The 16,542-nt window shown below is 41.3% G+C and overlaps 1 protein-coding gene across 1 annotated transcript; it reads right to left on the minus strand.

Moving 5' to 3' along the window:
* Positions 1–13,717: 13,717 nt before the first annotated feature.
* On the minus strand, positions 13,718–16,054 carry JUN (Jun proto-oncogene, AP-1 transcription factor subunit). Its single transcript, XM_053469550.1, has 2 exons — positions 15,974–16,054; positions 13,718–15,478 (listed from the first exon to the last, which is right to left on the minus strand). Exon 2 carries the CDS (start codon positions 15,411–15,413, stop codon positions 14,466–14,468), a length of 948 nt encoding a protein of 315 aa, XP_053325525.1. The 5' UTR covers positions 15,414–15,478; positions 15,974–16,054; the 3' UTR covers positions 13,718–14,465.
* Between the last annotated feature and the right edge of the window lie 488 nt (positions 16,055–16,542).

Raw genomic sequence — 16,542 nt, forward strand, 5'->3', positions numbered from 1 at the left:
GTTGATACCAATGGGTGTGAGAATGTGTATGATGGTGTTGGTATTGACATACAGCTTGTTACTGGCCTCCTTTTATGGGTTGAATTGGGCTGATATTGCTTAATGGGCCTTTTGGGTGGGGGCACAAAAGTTGTTAAGCAGCTATTTCTTCTCAACTGAGCTGTTATATAAGGGGAGTTGATTATAGAATCTGTGGATGGGGTTTAATGAAGCAAAGTGGGTGCCGCGATTAAGCAACTTGTGTCTTGTGTAATGATATGCACATTAAAGATGTGTCTTCTTCTTGAGTTTGCCCACTTCCTATATTACTTTCTGGTGTAACTGATAAAAAATCAAAGCATGCGGGTATGTTAAGAAATTTCACGGGAGATTAACCCCAACATTCCCAGTTTGCCATAAATATTGTTTCAAAAATAACATTCCGTCCTACCGAAATTGGAAATTTAATCTTTAATTTTAAAAACAATCATTTAGCACTTTTTTTTTAATTTTCATGGACAATATGATGATCTTGCACCTATGCCATGGTTTTTGTTTTGCAGGACAGCGTCTGAAAGAATACACATTTTTCTTTATTTAAAGAAATTTTATTTTTTATGAAAATTAACATTTATGTAAAAATCCCCAGTGCTGTATACAGTAATAATAACCCCCCAGCGCTGTATACAGTAATGTCGGTCAGTGACAAAAATCTGGTTTTATCCCATTTTGTTCCAATAAACTCCCTTTATCTGCAGACCGCTGTTGCTGTCAGTCATGTGATATTTTGGGTAGCTTTCCGCGCTCAAACACCGCAGTGAGCTGACGCTTTATGGCAACGCTAATGAAGTCCGTTCCTCCATAGCCTTTTATTAGTTAGAGGGTCGATCTGGGTGATTAAGACTGAGCCATTCTATCGTCCCCCACAGGCAGTATGATAAGGAGTCGGGGTGTTTAGTAGATCGGGGGTCAGATAACAGAGCGAGAATCATACAAACGGCTGATATGCAGCTGCCTGAGAACATTATATTATTGGGGCGGAAACTACAACTATTTCAAAAAAAGAAAAAAGCGCAGTAATTTTGAAACCATATTTTAAATCTGATAATAATAAAAAAAAAACCTTGGTGGGATTTCCCATTTGCTTTATGCGGGGCCAACCCAGCCGTCTTGAGTTTCCGGAGAAACTCGCTGGGATGGATCTGTCGTGATGTGGAGTGAAGTCAGGGGGTTGAATGTCTGAACACTCTGGGTTTAGTTAAGGGTTACATTTAGAGTTCTGGCAGGGGCAGGAGTATGGAGTCTCTCATCTGCTTCGACTTCGAAAGAAAGATAAACAGTCTTGGTTCTGTGCAGTGAATCACACATCCGACCAGCTCTGTGTAGTCTTCTCGCTGGGACCGTGAAACTTACTGTCTGGGAAAGCCCATCCCCGAGGACCCGGCAGACAACGAGCACATCCTGGCTTCTCAAATGAATAAATGTTGCAATGCAGATCGCACGTATCAAATAAAACCCTTTGGCAGCATAAGAAAGCTTTGGACGCTGAGACGTTTTCCAACTTGAATTGAAACATGTGAAACGTAGTCCATGGTTTTTGTTTTTTTGTACTTTAAGGGAAATCGTACCGGAAGAAAAAAAATTATCATAATCTTAATGTCTCAATTATCAGACGTGGATGTTACGTCATCCGCTCCATCGAGAAAACTGTAGACGGAAGGGAGGATAAAGGGCCACCAGAACGTCAAACCTCACAAGTGTCCCTCTGAGGAGATAGTCCACCTGGTACGCGGATCCTTCTATGTCTCTGTTTCCTCCTCTGATGCCCCTCTTTCCTCCCCTGATGCCCTCTTTCCTCCCCTGATGCCCCTCGTTTCTAGGAGCTCAGAATGTTTGCTGGGTATGAGGGGATCGCAGGGCTCTACAGCCCTAAAGGCCCCGATAATATGAATAGAAACAGCAGGAAACGGGTCTACAAATGACAATTTTAATAAAATTTTAATTTAAGAAAATGCAATATATTTATAGTGATTGATAGGTCATTAGAATGTCTTGGTAAAGCCCACCCCTAGCCACACCTCTAAACAGACCCCCTAAAAAAACAAAAGTACCCCTCTATGGCCATTGGGGGGTTATTGAATATTTTTTATCAACTCATTGGTTCCACTGCCGGCAGTAGATGCCTAAAAGGTGTTGTGGCTTAATATTTTTGGGAGCACCCTAATAAAACGTACAATTTTTCCTAAAATTGGGTGAAAAAACAAGTTTTTAATCGCCATATAGACGCCTGGCTAACATATAGTTTATACATCACTTTACGAGAAAGCCTCACCTGAGGCCTGTGAAAAAAGCAAGATGTCTGCCTAGATTTTGTTAATTTCTTCCAACAAATATACGAAAAAGATGAAAATTGTGGTGTTTTTAAGAGAAGTCTTTTATGGCTTATTTCTTGTGGAATTCAAGGCTTGGTCATTTTGAGGTATAGTTGGCCTTTAAGTTGTGATTCCTGTCGCCGGGTATAAAACTGGTGCCAAAATAACACATATTTGTGCACTGACTAAAATTCCAACAAGAATTTAACAAAAAAAGGAAAGAAAGTTTCCTGCAAAAATACTTCCTGTGAGTCACACGTAAACAAGGAAACGCTGCGTCCGTTGGCATTTAAGATATCTGGTAACGTTAATATTTTATAATTCATAGCAGATAATATTCGGAATGCGGACGAAATGGTTGGAATTCTGAGATAATTCTCAATGGCACAACGAAGTAGAGCCAACGTTGCGGCATCCGGTAGGTTTAATGGCCTTTGGCGGCCCAAAAACACTCAAATGCGATCAAATATAATGTGAGACATGAAGAACGGAATCGCATACGCCTCAACTTTTTAGGTGGCCTAATCGGGACTCCTGTGTTGGGTTGGGGGCAAGAGGCACAAATGAGCGGGGCTGCCACTGGAAGTAGGTAGGGCAAGTGGCATGGCTAATACTATCCACTCATTCACGCATCTTGGCCGCCTTCCTAAACACCGGAAGGCGGCCAAGTGGAAGCTGCGATGGAGGCTGCTTACCCCCCCAACTTTTGTGTGTGGAGGAGATTTTTTCGATAGTCCTCTTAAGGGAACAGTCCCTTTAACGAAGTTGAAGTTGCTCCACAACCCCACGACATGCCGTGAGGAAGCGTGCATTTCTCCCCATTCTGGAACGCTGAGGGTTAATAGTGCCAAAAAACCCCAATATGATAATTCCTACGGATATGGCCAGGAAGGCACTTAATAACCACACTGGATTCGCCATCTGTTGTTGCCGGACAAAGACCTCTGTGTCTCGGCGTTCCCCTTTTAAACAGCCGGGCACCTGTTTCAGGTCCTGTGAGTCTCCATTGTGCCGAGATTTAAAAGGCGGTCACGTTGTGAGCTCCCATTGAACTTGCTCTGAAAACCTGCATTATAGGTAAAACGTGAGTGAAACTTTTTTTTTCTCTCGCCCTCTTCCTGTAGGCACCTTGTGAAATTTTCCAGCCCCGCCATCTTGAATGCATTTCTTTCTTGACCCTAATTAGTGTCATTTTCTGTTATTCTTCTAGCGTTATGAACCGCCTGTGACATATATATGTTTCTCGTCAACATACAGTTCTGAAAAATCCAATAATGGCTGTTTATTGACTCGGAGAGAAATGAGCTTAAAGGGAAAATGAACAGGACTCGTAAGAATAACATCAGCCAAAACCGTTAACTGGGAAATTAATTACAAATAATATTTTAGCAACACCGAACTCATATATTTTATTAACCTGCATTCTATAAATATTAACGTATGGTTGGATGAAGCTGTAAGATCTTACGTTTCTTCTCTTAGAGAATGCCTTCAAAGACTTCCGAGCGCAGAATTATCACAGGTCAAGATATTATACCATCGCCAGTTACGTTGACCACGGCTACATTTGCGCTTTTGAAACCGCTTGGGTGATTTCTATACAACTAGAAGTTGTAGAACTTTCTGGCAAATAAAACCCATTTGGCCCAATCAGTTCTTCATCTCAAAACCAAAACACAAAGCAAACCTCCTCCAACCAGGAGAGCCAACACCCCCAGACAATGCATACCAGCCTTCATGAAACAATAACCCCCAGGTATAAATGAGCGAGATAGTCCTCATCTGGGAAGACCTTTACACTTGGGGTGAGCCCCAGAAGACCCCCCCCCGAGACAAAAAACATGCAAAAAGTTTAATAAGCAGCTTAATAAGCTGTCCTACTGTAATTTCTGCTCAAGATTCAGTTCTCTTGCATCTTTTAGAGGAACAACCAACAATTATGCATCAATCAGGTTATTAAGCACATGTCAGTCTTTGGTTGCGTTGTTCTCAATCTTTTTTTTTTATTTTGGGATGTTTTCACCTTTCAGGGATCTCTTGGTGGTCACACCAAGTGTGAAGGTGAGTTCAGACGTGGGCATCCTTGGTCATTTGTGGGGTTAGCAGGACAACAGCTTTGTTGTGCAGGTTGGTGAAAGTGTGAGCCAAAGTTAAGGCTGAGTAAAATCTCCAAAGCACCAAAAAATAGCACTTTCAGAAAACAAATAAAGTTATGTTCCTTGGCTGAGTTTCCATGGGTGTTTGTATCATGTTCAGGTCTGGCAAAGGTGGTCCTGATATGGGACATTTTTTTTAATGTTTTTTCCTTTGGTGGGGCACTGGAGTAAAAGAGCAAATGATAGCATTGTGTGTGTTCTCCCTATGGGCATGTTAGTTTTTATGGCGCGTGGCCTTCGAAAGAAACCATGACCCCAGTGTCCTAAGTTTAATGCCCTAAGTCTTTGGAAGGATGTTTTTGAGACTCGTCAATAAGGTATTTATAGTCTGTACTCATCTGCCCCAAAACAGAACTTCAAAACCAGCGTTTACCCTTGACTTCCGATCTAGAACCAAAACCAACACATCAAGTCCAAGTCCATGGGGCAAGTCCAACGGTCCTTTGCCAATAGTGTGAGAAGCGTGACTAAAGTTCAAACGACTGTCAGGTTGACATAAGACATTTATTTTATTTATTTAGTTTGTTCACTTCGGCTCTATTTCTGCTTGTGTGGCACAGAGAAGACCTCTTCCGATATGTTGGTCGCCATTTTTAAAATGTCACCCCCTTTTCAGCCACACCTGGCGCCTTTAACTCTGAGTTTGTGAATGAGAAAGCTCCAGAAGTGTCAGTGACATTTCCTGGCCCAAAAAAAAACACAAAAGTGAGGTCACTTAAGCAGCTGACACAAAGATATGAGGCCTGGATTCCTCTTAACTAATAGGTTTTTAGGGAAAAATAAACTATGATTTTCTAGTATATATTTCATGTGATAAATATTATCTTCCAGCATAAGTGGTTCTTTTAAAGTCCCTCCTTTCATGTAAAAGATGTTAAGCATACAGCTGCTCCTAAAATATGGTGTATATTCTCCAAAAGAAAATCTCAGGCCCTTTTTAAAACCTCAGGCACCCCTCGCTCTGTATACAAAAATAACGTAGAGCTGTTCTTAATTAGAAAGTGTCATTATCGTGTTATTAAAACTTATTTTTATAATATAGGTGTAAGATTTTATCAAATAATTTCAACAGGAATCTTAAAAACTTGAAATCTATTTCAAAGTTTTTCCCAGAATTTACCATTTTTTTAAAATATATATAAATATGTAAATATATTTACATATAATAAATATATAAATATATTTATTACGGTATATATAAATATATTTATATATTATATTTATTGAAAGAATATATTATATATTGACCATAAGGCATGAAACAGATGGATGCTATAAAGTAGCCGTTTCCAATAATGAGTCAAGAAGACGGTCGCTTCAAAGCCTGCGTCCTCGCTTGTGAGCTCCTCAACTTTTATCTCATTTGTGCCATTGTCGGGGGGAAAATCTCCATTGACATATCAGTTATCCTGCCCGCATAGGTAGTCCAGAAATGAGTTGTAAACAACCCCAGACCTTAAAAAAAATCCTTTAATCAAAACGCATGGTCAATAAAACATAATATTTACATATATTGGTAAGTCATTTGAAGCAGGGCAATTTACACTTCCAGCTTCAATTTCATGGTCAGATTCAGAACACATGGAGGACATATGCAGACATGGCACATGTCCGGGACTTCCAACAAAGCCTGCTCTCCGCAGTCGTTGGCTCTGATGAGCTTGTGGAGCGCCCAATGAGCCCACTTATCCGGTTTAACACCCATCATGCTCCCTCATACATTTGCCCACATCCAAAAAGAACCAAGGCATAGTCTAGGTGTAAGAGATGGATCTGTCCCACTTTTCACACTTGAGTTGTCTCCAAAAGGGCCTGAGAAGAAGCAAGCAAAGCCATTTCCAGCAGAGCGTTTGACTGTCTTTGGGAGTCCTGCACACACAGTTACACAGTAATCCATACTAATGAATACTAATACATGGTAATACATAGTAACAAATAGTAACATAGTATTTTACGTTGAAAAAAGTCCATCAAGTTCAACCCTTCCTGCTTTTGAAAGAAGGCAAAAAGACCCTAATTATGCTAATTTTCTTTTTTTAATTTAAATTTAGGGGAAGGTTGGCACCTTCTTCACTCAAAAAAAGTCAGATTTAGCATTGGGTCAAAGAGGTCTGCCAAAAGAAAGCTCCACTTTCCCTTTCTCATGAAGACCCTTCAACATCACTCTTCATTTTAGACAACCCTTTAACCTTACACAGTTTCATCAGCATGAATCCTCCATTCACATAAGCGAGCAAGGAGGTCCACGTCTGCCCTCACACTTGGGGAGAACCCTAAGAGATCCCCCCACAAAAGAAAATACTGGGTTCCATTTTTTTGGGGGGGGGTTCAGAATTTAGAGAATGCTCATTTTTAATTGATTATCAATAATATATATTTACAGTTCATGCTAATTATTTTTTTGTTCGGTTAAACCTATTTATTGTGTATTTTCATCAATTTTAGGCTTGCCCTCTTAGTAATCTGATGTTTTTTCGTCTTTTTTTTGAATTCGCTTCCTGTTTCTGCTGACTGCGTTCGCGGCCAAGCAAAATATATTTCACAATGCCATATTTGCAAAGTGTTCCCTTGTGAGCACAGCTGGGGCAACACAGAGAGAGAGATTTTCTGTGCGGGGCTTGAAGGGAGCAGTTAGTGGGAGTTTCCTGATACGAGTGGAGATGTGTGGCTGTGCATGCGCCTAATCGGTGTTTAACCCCTTAAATACAGCAGACTTGCCAGAAAGCTCTTACGATTTGACCCCCCCGAGTCTCAATGTTTTTACCCCAATCTCTGGGTCACGCAAGTCTGGAGCCGACTTCATATTCCATCTCAATTTAATACTATCTGAGCATCCCAGATGGTGCTTTTCTCACTCCTAGATCACAGGTGAAACCAATGCTTGAATACAGGTGACTTCATTCCGAATATTTTTACCTCCTGAAAAATCATGATTTTTTTTATAAGGACATCGGTAGAATGATTTGGTTAGAACCATTTGGTTGACATAATTTGCAATAATTGTGACAGACTATTAAAGGGTTAATATTTCTGTAATCTCGGGGCTCCGTTAGTTTCTGGGTATGGTCACTCATTACTTTGGGCCGTTCATAGACAGCCTCCTGAACAGGACCGTCTAGTAGGACAGAGATGAACTTGCCCTCTGTTCTTGGGCATCCAGGTTGCTCTTTTATTTAATTAAATGCCGTTACTCCATGCTCGGAACGTGTGTGGTAGTTGAAGCAGCCTCACTTTACTTGCAATTCCACATATGGCCACAATGGGGCACCTAGAGCAGGAGGAAAAAAAATAAAAAATGCAGCAAGCCTCTCCATCTTGACTGGATCCTCCCTGTGCTCTCACTGTTGACTTTGCTTGCAGCGATGTATTGAACAGCCCAGGATGGTGCTTGTTGGACTTGCTGGGGTACTTTGGGATTGCCAAATTGCCTTTTAGACTGTTTGAGCCATTTGGCTTCTTACCCACTATCAATTTACAGGTGACCAGAAACTCTTCACATCTAATTTCCACATCTCTGGATTCGCCTGATAGGAGTTATAATCCACCTATTTTACATATTGTAGGTGTAGGGTGTTACCCATAATGCCTGACAATGGCATACTTACATAACACAGCATTTTAAAATATATATTCTATTGCATTAAAGGCTCATTACAATAGCGGGTTGCCCCCCTGTGATGTATGCGGGTCATTTTATGATGCCATCAAGCCACTCACTTAATCTAGGAGGAGACATATGCCAACATTATGCTAATTCCCTGGACTGAAGATCTCTCCAACCACTCAACTGCCCACTAAAAGACAGGACTGTTGGGTGGCATGAGATTATAGTTTTTGCAAATTCAAAGGAATGTCTAACACCAGAGATTATAGAGAACTGTGCAGACCCTCTGTAAAGCTATTATCACTGATATCTCACATAAGTTATGGTGAGTAAAGGTGATGGGAAAACCCTTCCTTTTAAAATTAAGGGGGTGGTAGAAGTATTATTATTAAACACTCACCTACAGATACCAGACAAGCCAAAAGGCTTGTTTTTCCCTCAGAAAGCTCATGGTGCTGCCACAACCACAAGGGATTCTGGGTAGGCACATGCAAATAAGGTCAACAATGATCACCTTTGCCTCTACATCTACTTTATACATGGATCCCTTGAAGGTAATTGCCCGCTGTACAGGACAGCCTTTAGACAAAAGTCGGGAAGAGGTGCAGCAGCCAGATCACCGCTCATGGACAGCTGTTTTGTCTTTCGTGGGACTCGTCAGCATGAGATTGTGATACTGGCTTAATAACAATGTATTTAGCAGACATAGAGACAAAAAGTTATAATTGTTAACCTTATTTGCATAGGCCTACCCAGAATCCCTGAAGGAAAAACAAGCCTTCTGGCTTATCTGCTGTCTATAGACCAGTGTTTAATAATACTTCTACTACCCCCTTATAGCTTAGGGAGAGGGTCCATTTTAAAACGCAATGGGGCCACAAAATGTTAAAAGGAAAGAAGATTAATAAATAACCCCTCTATAATTGCAAGATTTCCTTAAGCAAGGTCACCAGATTTAGTGTATGGAAGAAATCTGCACCAGGAAACTAATTCAAATACAAAGCATATGCAGTCCTCATCAGCGAGTTCGAAGCAGCAACATCTTCCCGGCCTATTGGCTAAGATCCGATGAGTGCCCGTAAGGAAAGGCAAAGCTTGGATGCTGGACTTAAGTCAGAGTAAGTTCAGGAAGCTCGAGGTACACATTAGGTGTCCCTTGGTTTTGGCTGCCGGGAAGGTAGAAGAAAATCTTCTTGAACGTTTGTTGGGTGAAAGTTGTGAGAAATTTGGATTACTGTAATCTTGATCTTTGAACATACACGTGCTTATCTCTCTACATAAAAAGAAATACCAGGAATGGGACCCCACACAGTGTTAAGAGAATACTGCCTCTATTCCTATTAGTCTGGTGGGATAACAGGAGCATTGGTGCTGGCCCCCAGACTGGTAAATAATGACATCATAATTTGTACATGTGCACTGCGTCATCACAGATACAAATAGGGATTCTCCCCACTAGCCTTAAATTATACGGCACCTAAGGGATATTTAGCCTCTTTCTCCCTTCTGTGGTAATAACCAGAGAGTGGCCAATCTACCCAAAAGAAGAGAGACCACTGAAGTCTTCAAAGGAATGTAGGAGCCAAAAGGTCTACCCTCACCACCATTAAATAGCTTTGTCTTCAGGGATCTGGCATTTCGAGTGAGTATATGTTTGTGAATATACTCAAGACAAAAAATAACAAAAAAGTGCTATAAAGGAACCAGTCCATGATTGGCATTATCATTGTTTTTCCCACCATCGATCATCTATAGACCATGTACAATGGAATGGATGGTTCAAGTGGCAAGGGTCTACTTACCACTATCACCACAGTACGTGCCAGGAGTGTAACCATCACTCACAACAACACTAGTGGTGAGTGCCCAAGTGGCTCTAGCCTAGGGTTTCAACCACAATCATACCTTCTGGGTGCTATGGGGCTTTTGAGGTGATTGAAAACTGGTTTCGGTTGTTTCCAAGTGGTCCCATGCTTTGCTTAGTTGAGTGATCGTTTAAGCTTTCTCCCTAACTGTGAGAGGTAATCAAGACCTCTTGCATAAGGTCTCTGATATCACAGGTCAGCTTTCATCAGGAAAGTTGGTTACTTAGTCAAAAGAGGGGAGATCTGGTAACATCTGTAGTCCTACCACCTTAAACAACAGGTCTGCTGTTTTGATTAATGAAGGGAAGCCTGGAGTTATTAGATGCGGTGTGGTTTTGAGACAATGTATCCCAGCATTCTACAGTGCAGATGGTGGTAGTAGAAGGGGTTATTGCCCTGCATTAAGCTAAGGGGCAGCACTGTTGACCAGTTTTTCACGCTTTGCACCCAAATCACATTTCATAAATAACCCCACTGTTTTTGCAATGCTTTATCAAGGACCATCCCCAATGAGTTTCTCCCTGCAAGAAAGTGGAGGCGGCATTCTCTGATGATGTCACATGTGGGAGAATGTGACATCAAAAGGAGGTCTGCCTGCTTGCAGGCAAGGTACTGGATATTAAAAAGTGATGAAAGCTTTCCAATTTGGCTGTGAATTTGTTGAGAACTTGCACTGACCGCACTGTTTGGGCAAAATGTAAAGAATAGCAAAAGGAAAGATTAAAAAAGAAAAAAAAAGAAAAAAAACAAAAAGCTTAAAAAAACCCCAAAATTACGGTATTAGCACCTTCTTTTATTAATTCCCAATGTATAGTTTACCATTAACTTAGTAAATTTGCTCAAATTGTAAATAAAAATAGCCTTTTTCTGTTAGTATTCTTTCATGGTTTCCATGGCTATAACTTATAAACAAAATACTTTAGTGAATGTGCAACAATGTATCTCAGTTATTTTAAATAAAGTTCCACCCATTTGAACGGGAAATATTTTTTTTTTGTTTTCCTAATATGGTCAGAAGGAAGAGAACATCCTCCTCTGATGATGTCACTGATTAATATTGTTAAACAACGTTTAGGATCCTCCCAGCAACGACATTGCCTCTAAAACCTCTCAAACATGGCAAAAGACTACAATTCTCAAGCCAAAATAACACATCAATACTACTATTATTACTTTTATTATAAACTTTTTAAAAATTTCAATAAAATGAATTGTTTGATCATGGCTTGTCTGATCACGCTGTTAAACCTTTCAAATATGTGGCTGAGCAAGGTGAGGCAACAATGGAGTTCAGAAATTTTTTTCCAATTATTATTTCAATTACTATTATTTCATATACTAACTTTTTGGGATAGGGAAGAAATAATCTTTGGCCTTAAAGCCGAGGTAGTTTACCCAGGATGCATTCCGGAAGGCCTGGTTAACGGGGCTGATACCGGGGAGAAGCACACATATACACACTTATATACACACACACACACACACACATATATATATATATATATACACATTTACACACATATACACATATACACACACACATATATACATATATTTATAACACTATATTTTTGTGTGCTGGATAATACTTTCCATGTACTGATACGGTTCCAGTTTACATTTAAGAAGCATTCTTGTTCTGTAGCAACATCTTAAACTTTAGCATCAGTGTTCATGTCAGCTGCCACTTATGCAGTAAATATATGCGTTTTCTTCTATTTGCTAAAGTAGTACAATCGTTTTCCCATCATGCTTTGCTTCTAAGAAAACCGTCAATATTACTTCCATTTTTTGGTTTTTGTTGTATCCTGTTTCCCAAAATTAGTCTCATTTTAACATTAAAAAAGGATTGAAGATAAAAGACTCCTCGGCTCGATGTGTTACAGGTAGCCACAACTAATAATAATAATAAATAATAATAATATAATAATTAATAATAAACACTTGGACAGTGATTTAGGCCTTGGTGGTACTGGGTAAGTTTTTGGTGGGGTTATTAATGTATACAGTGCTGGGGCTGTGGGACTTCACTTATTTCTGTACATTGTGAAGAACCAACTAAGCTTCTTACAGTAAAAACTCGCTGAGGTTGGCTGTTGATTTGCATAAAGAAGTTTATGAGATAAAATAGAACTCGCTGCAACTCATACCTTAGGTAATAAAACTCTAGGACCCGGAAATCTTTCACCGCATGCGATAATTGCAAGGGAGGCAAGTTTTAGAAATGCATCAAGTACATAATTTCTTGAAAGTCAGCTTACTGATTTAATTATGCATTGTGCAGGGTGGGAAATCCTTCGCCAGGGATGGTCCAGCACAAAGCAATGATATCTGTGACTTGAAACGCTCAAACCTACTCCAAGTGTGGTTTGCCTTTGGCTTACTGTACACGCTGGGATCGTTTAACCCTTAAATAGATATTATAATACCTGATTGATTAATATAGCACCATCATATTCCACAGCTCTGTACAATGGGTAAACAGGACATAACCCATTGTACAGCGCTACAGCATTTGATGGTTCTATATAAAACAATAAATAATAATGATAATAAGAAGTAGTGCATCTCACACAGTTTGGACAAACTACCAGTATGCAAAAGTGGAGCTAGTGTTCATATCTTCACTACTTAATGTATAACAGAGACGGCCAGAGCTCCAGAATTTAAAGCAACTGAGCCATTTGGTGACTTGCATATAAAAGGCTTAACCCCTTAAATACTGGACTCTGTTAACACACTGTAAAAACACTCAGAAATAACGGTGTTAAGTTGCTACATTTCTAAGAATAATTCCCTTGACTCTGTGTTTAGGAAAATCCCTTTTTACCCCGCATCTTTAACCCTTTTGTTGAGCACCCTAGCATCCCCCCCCAACATAATCGGACTCGCCTAAAGAGGACCTGTTGCTGCCTTTAAGCAAAACTAAATGTATGAACTAAACCTAGTTGCTGTTTGTGACTCCTTTTTCTTAATGGAATCGGCATTATCTGATCACTTCATCATCCTGAAGCTCTCTCCCTTACCTTCCTATCCCAACTTCAAGGGCACCCAGAACCAATCAACAACAATCAGCAACTTAACAATAGGGGAGAGATAAAGAGGGGAGAATTATCATTCATGTTTTGAGAAGAAAAAGTTCAGATTTATTACATAAATATTGCTGACTTTAATCAGTAAATAATTACTACGCTTAGTGACAGATCTGCTTTAAAGGAACCGACATCTATTGACTCACGTTACACTCTTGGCATACGATAGCCTCCCATCCCCCATGCCGCAGTGTGCTACGAATCACGTTAATTTTATTGTTCGTGAAAGATGTTACACCGATACCTGATCCCGACCATATAGAACTCAGTAAGGAATCCTATTTAAAAGAACGTATCATATTAACACACTCTTTAAATTGTAATCGTTTAGGGTAATAAAAAAAAAATGTATGCAGCGGATACAAATTATGAACACCCAGCTCCAACAGAATACTCAAAATATCCCAGGAGACACTGGACACTGCGGAACTTTATATAGTCTACTGAAATATATATATATATAAAATATATACCGGTATATATAATAAATCTAAAATATATATAAAATATATAATAAATCTAATATATATATAAATATATATATATATTTATATATAATGATAAATAAATATTAGTCCATTACAACATTTATATATATAAAAAAATATATTGTCTATTAGTACCAAAGGAAAAACAAGTACACGAGAAATAGTTTATCATGCATGTTTATTGCAATGTAAAAAAAATATAAATAAAAAAAAAATTCTAAAATTTTCAAATCTTTTATTTCTTAAATATATTTGAAATTCTGGAATTATCCTCCGAAACAAACATAGAAAAATTATATACTTTATTACAAATGGTAAACTGAAGATCCTCTTATTTACAAAACAAACAAAAAAAGGGTCGATAAACCCAAACATACAATAAATTACAAAGACTGGAAGCTGGTTTTTTTTTTTACCGACATAAGTTCAGCTTTCATAAAACAAAAAAAAACAGAACAAAACAAAAATCGTATTTACACATACACAGTTAAGAAGAAGGCAGGCAGAGTTGTCATGAATTTTTTTTCAAAGTCCCAAAGTGCCTCCCTCCCGCTGCCCCTCCCTTTTCAAGAGAACTACAGAAACGATCTAGTCTCTAGAGCCGTTTTTAACCTTTTTAATCTTAATACTGAATGATCATCGAAAGTTAGGTCCATGCATGTCTTGGTCGATGCTAAACGCAGGTCGGATGTCTCGGAACAGGAACAGCACATGTCAAGTGCTTTCTCTTGGCCACTTGGCTTCAACCGTAGGCTTTGTCAAACTCGGCGCACAATCTCGGTTCGACACAGTCTGGTCTCAAAGCCTCTCTCGCTTCCAAGCAGAAGTTTCAACCTGAAACTTATTTCTTTCCAAAAAAAAAACAAACAAACAAACCATATCGTTGGCCGATCTCCTCTCGGAGTCCTTTCAGAATGTTTGCAACTGTTGCGTTAACATTAACTGACATCCACTGTTCACATGATTCATAACTTTCTGCTTCAGCTGGGCGACCTGCTCTCGGAGCATGTTGGCCGTGGACGCCAGTTCAGAGTTTTGGGATTTAAGTGTTTTCACCTTGTCTTCCAATCGAGCAATCCTTTCTAGCTTCCTTTTCCTGCACTTGGAGGCAGCAATCCTATTCCTCATGCGTTTCCGTTCCGCTTTAATCCTCTCCTGGGACTCCATGTCAATGGGTGACAGCGGAGGGGTCTCCCCTGGCATTTCAGGGACAGTCTGGGGCTCTTCCTTCAGAGCCTGGAGCCTGGGGTGCTGCACTGAAATTGGTGGGGTACTGTGATGCTGAGGACCAAAGCCCAGGGTATTGCTGCTGAAGGCAGGGGTGGCGTTGATGGTAGTGGTGGTTGGGTTAAAATTGTTCAGGTTGGCGTATACCGGAGGCTCACTGTTTAAAGTGCTGTTGAATCCAGTGCTCCCAGATACGGAAGAAACAGGTGTCAGTCCCGTACTGGTAGGCTGAGGGGCCGAGGTCACGTTCGGCAAAGTGTTCTGGTTGTGCAGCTCGGCTAGCGCCCTTACAAATCCCTCCGCGAAGCCCTCCTGCTCGTCGGTGACATTTTTGGGGCACAGGAACTGGGTCGGTGTCGGGGTTGTGGTGATCATCCCATTGCTGGACTGGATAATGAGCCTTTCCAACTCGGGAGAGGCAAGTTTGAGAAGTCCAACATCTGGAGAGGTGAGGAGGTCGGCAGCCTTGTTCCTCAGGTGAGGCTTTATGGTGCTTGAAGGGTCGGCCAGGTTCAGGGTCATGCTCTGCTTTAAGACCTTGGGGTTGTATCCGTAGCCGGCGGCTTCGGGCTGGATAAAAGCGGTGCTCAGAGCATCGTCGTAGAATGTCGTTTCCATCTTTGCAGTCATAGAACAGACAGCAAGTCCCCGGGAAACGGATTCTTCCTGCGGCGAGTCCGGTCCACAGGGTACTTCTGCAGAAGGGGGACAAATGGGTTAATAACTGACACCCTACGACACTTCTACCCCTCTCCGGCCAGCTATTCCTCTAGCAAACTTTTCTGAATGTTCTGCTCTGCTATGTCAACTACACACTATCTGCCCCTCTCCCTTACTAACTTAATTTGCCCTTCCTCCTTCTTGTTCTCTCTCTCTATGGCATCTCCTTCGCACCCCAAACTGCCCCCCAGCCGACTTCTTATTTACAGCTGTTCTGTCAAACTGCCCCTCCGGAGTCTTCTTCACATCTCAAACTGCCACTCGAAACTCCTTCACGTGTTAAATTCTCCCTCTGCACCTTCCAAGAAATCACAAACTGCCCCTTCTGCCCACTTGCCTGCCCCTCTCGCAACTTTTTTGCCCTTCTCTTTACTTCGCTCACTTCTTTCCTCTCCTTTTTGCCACTTTGCCACAGTCACTTCTCTTTTGCCACCTGCCCCTGTCCCCACTGCACTTGCCTCAGCTCTTACTTTGTCCTCCGGGTGTGTGAGCTGCGTGGGGAGCGGCTGTCAGAGTACGTGTCCCCGGGAGCCCCGCTCAGTAGCACTGTGCTCCGGCCAGCGTGCAGCTAACACTTATCAGCGAGCTCTCACCCACTAAAAATAGACATGATGTCACCCCCAACGCTGCCTATTGGCGGATGCTGTGGCGGGCGTGATCAGATTTGCAAATGAGCCTCGGTCGCCATGGAGACCGCACTAGAAATTTCTGACTGCCGCGGAGGTTGTCGGGATGAGGTAATGTTGGTCACAGCGCGCGGTGCATTGTGGGCTGACGTATTGCCGCTGGGGGTGTCGCTCCCCGCTTTGCTCGCCGGGACGTGTTTTTGATGTGGGTTCCCGCGAAGGGCTGGATTTCCCGCCACCTGCACCCCGCACTACGGTCTCGGGGGGGGTCTCCGGAGGGACTAGGGCAAGGGGTTAGTTTTAGTTTGTACAGTAGCTTTCCGATATGACATGTGGCTGCTGCGCCCCCTGCAGGCGGGGGCATTAGTCCGGGCCTAGCTGTATTAAGACGTCACTTAGACCTCAGCTACTGC

The sequence above is a fragment of the Spea bombifrons genome, chromosome 6 (assembly GCF_027358695.1).
Source record: "Spea bombifrons isolate aSpeBom1 chromosome 6, aSpeBom1.2.pri, whole genome shotgun sequence".
NCBI lineage: Eukaryota > Metazoa > Chordata > Amphibia > Anura > Pelobatidae > Spea > Spea bombifrons.